Below are 11,229 nucleotides of genomic sequence, written 5' to 3'. Positions count from 1 at the left end.
ACCCCTCTTCTGCCTCCACCACGCCACCTTTACCGGCAGGCCTAGCGTCCTCGGTGGGTATGGGCCTGCCTTCCCCATGGGCTGTAAACTTGAAGCACAGTTTGAATTTATCTTTGGGCCACTCGATCCATGGTTCAAGAGTCCCTTTGGGCCCTGGCCAGTTTGGCTCAGCGGTTAGAGCGTCGGCCTGCGGTCCGGAGAGACCGGGGTTCGGTTCCCGCTAAGGGCACGTACTTCGGTTGCAGTTTGTCCCCGGCCCTGGTTGGTCGTGCGGGTGGCAGCCACTCGATGTGTTCCTTCACGTCGATGTTTCTCTCTCTCTCTCCCTCCCACTCTATCTGTACGAAAAATGGAAAAATATCCTTGGGTGAGGATAAAAAAAAAAAAAAAAAAAAGAAAAAAAAAAAAAAGAGTCCCTTTGGGTCCTTTTCCTAACTTAACCCAGACCTGACCGGACCCCAAACCCCATACTGGCCCCCTTCAACCTCACCAGTCTTGTTCCCAATCTGGTTTCTCTCATTGAAACCCAGACATCCTCTACTGAGAACCAATTCCTCGCTCCAACTCTAGAGGACATGCACTCTCCCACTTCATGGTGCACTGAGTCACCCCTTGGGGATCCCTGGGCCCCCTCCCTGCCCCCAGGGTGGTGGACAGGATGCTTGCTGCCTGGCCCCAGGGGGTCAGAGGAAGCCAGGGCCTCTAGGGCTCAGTATTTTTATCAGCCTAGGAAAAAGAGACACAGAAGCGGAAATCGTGTGGTCAGAGAAAGTGAACAGCCCTCATCTCAGGGGAACCCCCAACAGGGCTGGGGGCCGACACCAGGGAGGGACACCGGGAAGAGGGAGATGTGGGGGGCAGGAATCAGGGCTTTTTTTGCTATAGTTTCATGTAACTCTCGCAAAGGGGAAGCCATGTGCTTAAAATCAGAGAAATGTGAGATGGGGAGCAAATTTGGACACCAAAGTTCTCTGATGCTTACCTGTCAACCCCCAGCTTGGGATCCTCCCCTCCCCCCAAGCTGAGCTCTTTGCATGCCACTTCCGAAATCTCTGGCCTGTGAGAGGAACCGGACGCCTGGGTTGCTCACAGCTCAGGCTCTTCTCTGAATCACAGCAGCTTCCTCTCACAGGCTTTCTCAGCAGCCCTTCCTCCTGCCCAAACATCTGGCCGGGGTTGCAGGGGCCTGGGGCCTCTTGGCTGTCTTCCCTGAGGGTCTCTTGCTCACCCCACGTTCCCATGTCCCGTTCCTGTGTCCTCCAAGGCCCTCCTCTCCTACTCCTGGGCTTCTCCCGAGGAGACTGGAGCTCCCACTCTGAAAAATAAGTTTCTGATTCATAAACTTCTCTGATGTAGACAAGTGTAGACTGCTCATAACAGTTCATGCCTGTTCTTTGTCCTGCCCTCTTTTTTTTGTTAATCCTTACCCGAGGATATTTTTCCATTAATTTTCAGAGAGAGGAAGGGAGGGAGGGAGGAACACTGATTGGAGAGACACAAAGATTGGTCGCCTCCTGATCTCAACCAGGACTGGGGATTGAACTGCAACCCAGATATGTGCCCTTGACTGAGAATCAAACCCACAACCCTCTGGTCCACAGGCTGACACTCTAACCTCTGAGCCACACCGGCCAGGGCCCTGCCCTTTCACCAACTTTGCTGCTGTGCCCAGGCGAAGGGCGGTGAGGTTTGGTACCACCTATAACTTCCTACCCCAGTCCAGGATGCTGGAGGGACAGCCGAGTATGAAGAGTGGGAGGGATGGCACCCCTCAGTTCTTCATGGCAATTCCAGGCCTTCTCCCTCCGTCTCTCAGGACATTTATCTGGAAGGCAGGCCTGGCTTCCCAGTGATGGAACCCAGGCTTGGGATGGGGGCAGAAGCTATATGGAGGGAACAGAGAATTGAGGCTGTTGAACAAACTCAGTATTTGGAGGCTTTGGCTAGAAATACATGATAGAGATTTATTCACAGGTTTGCAAACTGGAAACATAACTAGGCAATAACCCAGAAGTGTTTCTGAAGAAGAAAAGTTAGAGTTTTTATAGTAAAAAGTGCATTCTTAAGAATTATCAGTCCTGTAGCCTTAGCCCTAGGATTGATCCAGGATGGTTATTAACCAGATGTCAGGTGGTCTAGATGAGCACCAAGAGGTCTGGTCACATCCAGAGGTCTGGGCAATGGATGTCGGGTTAATGGATACACGAGTCCTTCAGGAATAATCAGGAGAATGTCCAGGCACGGACATAGGACTGGAAAGTTCAGAAGTTTAAGTTCCCGGGCTGGTTAAAATGAGAACAGAACCGCTTCTTCAGGCCTCAACCTACTTGACTTTAGTAATGTAGCTGCCTGACTGTAGTGACTCCGTTTTACTTAACTCTTCCCCGGGGTGTGGACTCCTGGTTGCCCAAGAACAGACAATCCAGGTTACATCATTTGGCTCTTTCCGGCTACTTCCCCTGCTAATTTTAGCAACCGAAATTCCACCTCCCCACAGGGCTCTTCCTTCATCCATTCTGCTTCTATCCTCTGACCTCCCACAACCTCCTTATGGTCCCCAAGCTCCAGCTGCCCCCAACTTGGACCATTCAGTGACTCAGCAAAGGGAAAGCCCTGTCTGTGCTAGAGGAGGGGTGCTAGTGGGGAGGAGGATGTGGTTCTGGTTGGGGAGCTGGGGAGGGGAGAACTGGTCTTGTTCCTTTTTTTTGCTACTGTTCACATTTATCTCTCTGGCTGCTGATTGCCCAGGGGAGCCTGGTATAGCAAATAAAATGAGACTGGAGGGCAAACTGGGCCTTCTCAGGACCAACCCTTCGGGTGGGCCAGCAGGGGCTTCTCATCTCTAGTTGAGGGCACGGACTAGTGTGTGTGCGTGTCTCAGGTGTGTGGGAGCCATGGGTTTTGGCAAGAGGGCGGGAAAGGAGATGTTGTGGGTGATGAAAACCACAGCGATGGAAAAAGGCAGAGGAGCTACTGGGAGTGAGATGTGGAACTAGGTCTTATTAGGAAATGGCAGTCGAGGAGCAGTGGTGGTGGCCTGTCCTCCCCCGCTCACTGCATGTTGTGTTTCCACCCCACATCCTCTGCTGCGTAGCATCGGCCTGGTCCTCGTCATCCCCATCTCTGACGGTGCCCTGCCCCGAAGGCTGCGTTCCCTACAGTTTCTCCTTGTTTCCCTGAGGTTACTTGAGAGCCTCCGCATGGCGATTCAAGGCCTGAGAAAGGGCTGTCACAGCTCCCATCACGCGACCCAGCTCCCAGGTCTCAATCTGGCTTCGGAATCGCTGTAGGAAGCGGTCAGGGTGCCAGCAAACCTGCTGGACCCTCAAGTACCTCCTCAGAGCCCCCTGCTCCTCCAAGGGGGGGCCCCTGGCCACCAGGGCTGCAGCCATGGCCTCCGGGTCTCCTCCTCCAGGGCAGGGCCAGGGCACATCGCTGAAGCACCACAGGCCGCTCCTCCCCGCTCCTTTGGAGTGCTGGGTCCTGGGCTCTGGGTCCCTGTGAGCCTCTGGTGCCCGCTCCTGTGCCCGCCTGGCTCGACTCTCCCGCAGTTCTTGCTCCTTGGCTCTGGCTCGCTCTCGGAAAAGCCGCTGCTCCTCCTCCTGCCGCTGCCAGCTGAGACTGGAGCCCTTGGTCCGTAGGGGCTGGAAGGCTCCCTTTGCCTTATGCTGCTGCTGGCACTTCTGAGCATGTTCCTGGGCTAGGCGGTCTGACCAGGCTGAGAAGGACTCAGGTTCCTGGGTCTCATAGGAAGCATCATCTGTATGGGAGGGCAGGACGGGGGTGTCGGGGAGAGGCCATCAGGTCACAGGGCAAGAGCAGCAGGGCGGTAAAGAGGGCGGGGTGGAGGAAAAGCAGCCTGTGGGGAAGGGCTGCTGTGGGTGGGAATTGGCCCCTCACCTTCCAGCCGCCCCGCGACCTCCTGCCACTCGTCCTCGAGCTCTCCCTGAAGCTTCTGCCTCCACTCGCGCTCTCTGGACGCCTCATCTTCTTCCTCTTCTTCAGCAGAATCCCAGGGGGGTCCCCAGCCCAGAATTTGCCCAGGGGTCTCCCCATCCTTATTCTTTATTCCCATGGCAGAGGGACAGCGACTCAACAGCGGCAGGAAGAAGTCTGTGTAGGCTGTAGGTGTGAGAGCAGTGCAAGGAGTCAGCTGGGCCCCCACAGGGCGCCACCTGGGATCCTGAGGCCACTCTCGCCCTCTCTGCCCACGGGGATCGGACAGACATTTACTGAGTTTACCAGTTTAAAATGTCCTGACCTGTGTCCCCACAAACGATTTCACTGTCCAGGGAGTTCTGCTATGTCAAATGACATTTTCCAGCCTGCCTCCAGCCACCCAGGGCAATGTCTAAAACCTCTATGTATTCCATTTTCTGCTTGAAAACATTGTCATTTTATACCTCCTGTTGGGTTTCTCAACCCACATTATACTTCAGACTAGTAGAAATATATGAACATTCTACTCTGCCACTATAAATGTACAAATATATAATAGGTATCTTTAGAGGGGGTGGGAGGTAGAGGGGCCCGATCAGCAATGAGTTTGAGCCACAGAAATGTTTCCAGCAGCCCAGCTAGCTCTTTCCAAATGAATGTTGGCCTAGTGGAGGGAAAAGGGACTGAGAAGGAGGGGCCCATTGACACAGAAGAGGGGCTGCCATTCCTGAGCCCCCCTTCCTGTGTCCTGACTTCATTGCATACGCTCCAGTGTGGCCATGTGGTGCTCACTTCACTGCCAACCCAGGCCACCAAGCACCTCTTTCACTTTTGGGACCGAAGGTGAGGCACACTCTCTTCCTGTGGACCTACTTTCTCTCCCTGGGGCAGGAGGAAACGGGCCAGTGGTCCCTCGATCTTCATTCTGTGGCACTAGAAGGTACTGGCTGTTTGGGAAAAGACTGGCTGTTCTGTCACTGCCAGGAAGGTAGGGCAGAGCGCGCCCAGCCTTAGCTGGCAAAGGCCCACTGCCCCACATCTCCTGGCACACTCAAGTGCTACCCAGCCCACACCACACCAGGGTGAGGGGAGGGGGCACTTCTCCTCAGTACTGATAGGACCTGTCACAAGCCCTCCCAACTTGTCTCACACAGCAAGTAACTGGTCCTGTCTTCCACTCACGCAGGGCTCACGGCAGGCGTGAGGTGGGTGGGTGCTCAGGCTTGCAGGGGAAGTTTTTAGGTTCACAGGTTTTAAGGAGAAAGGCTTCCAACTATAAACACAAGTAAAATATGATACAGGATATTAAATAGGCACTAAAAATGACGTTTGTGTGTGGAAAAGCTGGCTACAAAACTACATGGGATCTGACTGTAATGGCATGAAAACAGAGACCGAATCTATGGCTGAAACAGCAGCAGGGAGATGTGCAGCCCGTCTCTGGGGGGCAGGACTGTGGGTGGCTTCCCCACTCTCAGTTGATCTTTTATTATTATCTTTTTTATCCTCACCCGAGGACATTTTTCTATTTTTTTTGTTCAGATAGAGTGGGAGACAGAGGAAGAGAGAGAGAGAGAGAGAAACATCGACATGAAAGGGACACATCGAGTGGCTGCCACCCGCACGACCAACCAGGGCCGGGGACAAACTGCAACCGAGGTAGGTGCCCTTAGCGGGAACCGAACCTGGGTCTCTCTGGACTACAGGCCAACGCTCTAACCACTGAGCCAAACCAGCCAGGGCTCAGTTGATCTTTTAATGTGAGTGGGATATAGCAATGTAAAATTTCCCTTTCCTCTTAAAGAGTAAAGAATACATTTAATCACTCTTCACACTTTGTTGCGGTCCCTTCCAGTCCTGTCTAGGGCATATAAACACACACATGGGTGACAATTTTTTCAGAGCTATGTGACCATACTATATATATTATTTGGCAACTTGTTCTTTTCACTTAACATCTCATTTATATTTTCCACAGGAGTGAGCGTGGTCGACCTCCTTTTTTATGAGTGTGTAGTGTTCCACTGCGCACAAAACAAACACATCCCACCCCCTCAGTTGACAGACTTTGTTTCCAAACTGTTCGGCTCTGTACATATAGACACACAGACTCCTTGTGGTGTTTCTGCGGAGTCGTTTCTCAGCGGTGGAACTTCTGAGTCAAAGAACATGTGTGATTTTGCCAAACTGCTCTCATTTGTGCCAACACAAACCCTTACCAAGGAAACAGGAGTGCCTGTGTTGTCCTTTACCCAAACTAAAGCTTATCAACCTTTTTATTTGGCCCATCTGACAGATTAAAAAATATTTTAGTTATGAAATTTTCTTTTTTCATATGCTTTTCGGCTCTTTGTGTTTCTGTTGTGAATGATTTGTTCATATTCATCTACTTTTCCCTTGGAAATTATAACATAGAGTTGACAGCTCTTTATAATATAGTACAGGTATCAACTGTGTCTGTTACATATACTGTAGATATTTTCTCCCATTTAAAAAGTTTTATGTACTTTTATCTGTATCAATAGCTTTGACTTTCATTCTTAGGAAGGTTTTCTACACTCCAAGATTACAAAACCACTCCCTTGTGTTTTGTACTACAGTTACTTTTATTTTTGGAAATCTAAAAAATTCAAAAAAGTACAAAGTATAGTACAATAAGCACCTCTATTCCTATCACAAGGTATGTTAATATATTGCCATTTTTGCAACATCTTTTTATTTTAAATAAAACCATCATAGATAGAGCTAAAATTTTCTTTGATGCTGCCTTCTAAGTTTTATTCCCCTCAGGGGAACCCCCTCCCATGAATTTGGTATATACCCTTCCTGTCATATGCAGGTGTTTAATCAGCTGTAACTTACTTTTACGTAGGGTATGAGGGAGGACTCTATTATTCTGTGGGTGAAGCAAATGTCCGATATCATTTATTAAATAGCTCAACGTCCTCCAGTTGGAAAGCCAACTTTATCAATTTAGCAGTGTAGATCAACTTTTCCCAAGGTATTTTTTCTATTGGGAAAAATAAATACAAAAAAAAATTTTGTGGAGTAAAAATGGACTTTGTCTTAGTGATAAAAACACTGCTTTTCTTCTCCCCATAACAAGATGATTTCTACCTTAAAGCAAAGTTCATACTAACTGGTACCATTATCAGAAGCTTATATTGAGGACAACTGACTGAGGCAGGCAGAGGAAGAAAAGGTAATAGTGGGCAGGGTGGTCCGAGAGGGCTTACAGAAGGAGGTGGCTTATGTTGGGCTGGGAAGGGAGAATAACTTAGCAAAGTAGAAATCTGGCAGACAGAAAAGCAATAGGCAAGAGACATGCAGGCTTGTGAAAAACATGCTGAGTGGGGGCACTGAAGACAGAGCCACGTTGTGGAGTTGCAGCTTGTAGGTGTGCTGTGGGAGGTAAGGCTGGAAAGGCAAAAGGAACATGGCCCGGATAGCTCAGCCACCTGTAAACATGTCCACAGCCTACTTCTGCTGTGCAGGTCAAGTCAGCTGCTGCGCTGGTACACAGCAGAAGTGCCCTGCAGTCAGAATAAAAATATATCCAGTTGGTTTTGCATTTTATTCTTTTTGCGGACTGTGAGAAAATGACCCTGTTTCTTAGTGCTAATTCTTGCTGTACATAGAAAACGGTTATTGTCTGACTAAGGTGTGTTTATACAAGGGTTTTTGACAGCTGAGACAACTTCCCTATGAGGTGATATGTCCAAAGAGAGGTTACCAAAAACCCACGATAGGGGCCATTCACCGACATCTCACTGGGTGTAATAACACAGCCCAGCCAACCCAGCAGAACAGGCAAATCCCTCTGGCCTACCATGGGAGCTGAAGGGAATGCCCCTCCTCAGGGGATCCTAGATCATTTCATCTGCGTTTTAAGGCACAGTGGTTTCTAAAGCAGCTGGAAATGGAAGGAGATGGACCTTTCTACCAAGGAGTTAGAAGGCCCCCTGGTGACAGGGTTGGCAGGGACCAGGAGAAAGTAAGGCCTAAGAAGACCACAGGGCTTAGATGTGACCTGAAAGCTGATCCTCCTTTGGAAGAAAGTTCCAGAATATCAATCTTGCAGGCTTCTTGGGATTCAATATAATGAAGGAAGCACTTACCATATGATGAGGAATATATATATATATTTTTGGTACGTGCCCCCAGCAGGAACCGAACCTGGGACTCTCTGGTCCGCAGGCCAATGCTCCAACCGCTGAGCCAAACCGGCCAGGGCTGATAAGGAATATTTTTATTATTAAAATAGCCTTAATTAAATAACATCAAAATAAAAATAACACTACTTATCATCTAGTTAGTGCCAAACTACACCAAGTGCTTGCCTCTTACACTCACAACCTGCATTTTAGAGGCAAATTAGGTTCACAGAGGGTGAACTGCTAGTCTCTGTCATACAGCCCATGGCCCTAGTGCTTGAACTGGAACTTGGATGAGGTCTCAGGCCTGCCTCAGTGTACTTGGCTCTTGCTCCCTACAAGGTCGGTTGTTCGGTTAGACATGTACACTTTGTAAACCTCCTCTGTTTTTAAATTTAAAAAAATCCCAGTGTGCCAGCCTATCTCACTTATGTTAAGGGGAATTAAAGAATAGGGGACATTTTACTATAAGGGGGAGGTGTGGGTGTGGGGATGGGTTCTTATACTTGGGGAGCTCGGGGATGGTAATAGCAGCAAATTGAATGAGCCTAGAGATTCTCCTCAAATGCTCCTACTCTTGAAGGGAAAATATCCAGAAGGGGAAAGAGGTTCTGCCTTTCATTTTCCTGAGGGCTATACCTCTACAGAGCTGCCTCCACGGCACTACAGTGTCAGCAGGCCCCATGGACCTGCTGTCAGAGGGTTTTCAGATTTCCATGTTGGGAATTGATGGAGCTCATCTGAAAATACACACACTATGTATTAGGTAGCCCAGGATGGTCTGGGCAGCCCTAGGAACCAGACACATAAATGTTTCTGAATATTGACATAAGTTTGATAAAAACAAATCGTAGGCAGCCTCACTTTAGTCCAGGTTAGGTTTTGCCATCAAATGAGTTTGGTGGTAGACTGATAAAATATGTCTGGCTCTCAGTGTTTTTGAGTTTCAGAATCATGGGTAAGGGAGTATGGGTCTGCTGATAACAACAGGAACAACAATGGCCAGTATCTACTGAGTACTTATCACGTGTACTGTTTCATTTGATTCTTAAAACACTTACCCCAGATGGGGGCTTTGAGCACAGGCACTATCACTGCAGGATTCTGTAGCAATTCTGTAAGGTATCACACAGGATGACGGCCCAGCTGGGCTGCCTGGGTTACAATCGCTGCTCTACCGTTTTGGCAAATAACTTCTCTGTGCTGTACCCTTAGCTGGGAAACGGGATAATATTAGTACTTATAACCTCACAGGGTTGTGGTGAGGATTAAACGAGTTACTTTGTGAGAAGTGCCTGGCACATAGCAAGGGTTATCATTATTTAATTTTGTACATGGGCAAACTAAGCCTCAGGGAATTTGGTAACTTGCCCAAGAAATCCCAGCTATTAAGTATGGAGCTGGGATTTGAACCCAGGCAATCTAACTCTAATGCCAACCCTCTATGCTACTTTTTGTGCTATAAGCAACCAACCACTCAAGAGACAAGGTAGCTACTAATCTAGAAAGACTGGAAACCTGAAGAGCAGTTACTGTTTGGGGAGTGTTGGGCTCTTCCGACAGTGGTAGTTCAGTATTGTAACAGCACAAGCGACTGCCACATACCAGCCTGCTCCACTACCTCCCTAAGTGCCAGGACCAAACAGCCAGCCTTCGCCTCAGACCAGGTGGGTTGTGGTGACCTTATTCTCCACAGGCCGACTCACCATCCGGGCCCTGGCGGGCGGCGGCGTGCAGCGCCGTGTTTCCGTGGCGGTCCTGGTGGGCAGGGTCAGCGCCCAGCCGAAGCAGCAGGCACAGGGCCGGGGCGTCGTGGCGGGCACAGGCCCGGTGCAGTGGCGGGGGCCGTCCAGCATCGACGTCGAGGCCCGGGTGTCGCTGGAGGAGGGCCCGGGCCCGGGCCAGCCGACCTGCAGACAAGTACCGGCGGAAGCGACGCTCCCGGCGCCGGCGGCGGGCGGCGGAGGCCATGGAGCTCTCGGGCTGACGCAGGGAAAACGGCTTCAGTCGGGACCCCGGACTTGGCCGCCCCCCACCCCGCCGCCATTCCTTCCGTTCCTCCCTTTGGTCCCCGGTTTTCACATCTCACCCGCCCCCTTACAAACGATAGGGCTGAAAACATTCAAAGGGGGCTGGGGTCACAGATTTAACCTTTTTAAGTTGAGGAAAGGACAAATTACTGTTTAGTGGCTCACTGACCCAGGTACATTTTAAACAAAGGACTCTGAAAAAGACGAATAGGGGCTGATGGGGGTCATTTTTATCAACAGAAATTTGAATTTAAAAATATCACTAACAATTTAAAATAATGATCTAGAAATTGAGTATATTATGCCCGAAGGACCGATGTTAAGGTTCCTCCCTCTGGGCCCTGGGGGGAGGGGCTACTCACCAGGCCTGGCCCCGCCCCAAGCGCCCCTCAGCAGCGGGGCCGCCGGTGTTTCGGCCGCTCTGGGAAGGCGAGGCCGGAAGGCAGAGACAATCTAGGCTGGCGGAAAGGGCGCCGGAAAGGGCGCCGCTGAGACGCAGGTAGAGGGCGGAAATGACCTAAGGCGCGTTACGAAAGTCGTTCCCCCTCCAGGCGGCGCCGTGGGGGCGGGGAGGTGTGTCTCCTCGATCTGGCCTCGGGGGAAACCTAGGGAACTCAAGATAAAGGGTCTGCCTGGAACCCTGAGACTGGAGGATAGGCGAGGAGGAACAGGAGCAGAGGCGGGGAGGATAAAGGAGAGCGATTTGGAAGTTTACCCCCGCCTCCCAGCTGGGAAGAGAGAGGAGTGGTTCAGTGATAGCCAAAAAGATGAGGAGAGGAAGAGCAAAAACAGTAGAGATAAGGGCAAAATAAAATTCACAGTGAAGCCCCAGATGTTGTGGCTCAGTGGCTGAGGGTCAACCCATTCACCAAGAGGTTGCCGGTTCGATTCCTGGTCAGGAGGCGGCCAATCAATGTTCTCTCTCATTGATGTTTCTATCTCTTTCTCCCTCTCCCTTCCTTCCTCTCTAAAATCAATAAAGAAAAAATTATTAACAAAACAAAACCACATTGAGGCCAAGAACAGGGACAGATCAAAAAGAGAAAACAACCTGGCTGGTGTGGCTCAGTGGTTGAGCATTGACCTACGCACCAAGAAGAGGTCAC

General features: G+C 50.2%; 1 protein-coding gene across 2 annotated transcripts; it reads right to left on the bottom strand.

The window, feature by feature from the left end:
• Positions 1–1,562: 1,562 nt before the first annotated feature.
• On the bottom strand, positions 1,563–10,548 carry NFKBIL1 (NFKB inhibitor like 1). 2 transcript variants are annotated; one of them, XM_036247973.1, is made up of 4 exons: positions 10,245–10,548; positions 9,800–10,076; positions 3,901–4,122; positions 1,563–3,760 (listed from the first exon to the last, which is right to left on the bottom strand). In XM_036247973.1, the coding sequence occupies exons 2-4, from the start codon at positions 10,062–10,064 to the stop codon at positions 3,183–3,185; spliced, it is 1,065 nt and encodes a 354-aa protein (XP_036103866.1). In that variant the 5' UTR covers positions 10,065–10,076; positions 10,245–10,548; the 3' UTR covers positions 1,563–3,182. The 2 variants fall into 2 exon arrangements, with proteins under 2 accessions (XP_036103866.1, XP_036103867.1); XM_036247974.1 differs by having other exon boundaries at positions 10,486–10,548.
• Positions 10,549–11,229: the final 681 nt, after the last annotated feature.

Source organism: Molossus molossus, unplaced genomic scaffold, assembly GCF_014108415.1.
Source record: "Molossus molossus isolate mMolMol1 unplaced genomic scaffold, mMolMol1.p scaffold_m16_p_8, whole genome shotgun sequence".
Classification (NCBI taxonomy): Eukaryota; Metazoa; Chordata; class Mammalia; order Chiroptera; family Molossidae; genus Molossus; species Molossus molossus.
This window is presented reverse-complemented; position numbering and strand designations above follow the sequence as displayed.

Coding starts and splice junctions, on each gene's coding strand:
- NFKBIL1 (XM_036247973.1), bottom strand. CDS start 10,064: ATGGCCTCCGCCGCCCGCCGCCGGCGCCGGGAGCGTCGCTTCCGCCGG. Junction 4,123..9,799: donor CGCCCGCCAGGGCCCGGATG/GTGAGTCGGCCT, acceptor TCACACCTACAG/CCTACACAGACTTCTTCCTG. Junction 3,761..3,900: donor GGTCGCGGGGCGGCTGGAAG/GTGAGGGGCCAA, acceptor CCTCCCATACAG/ATGATGCTTCCTATGAGACC.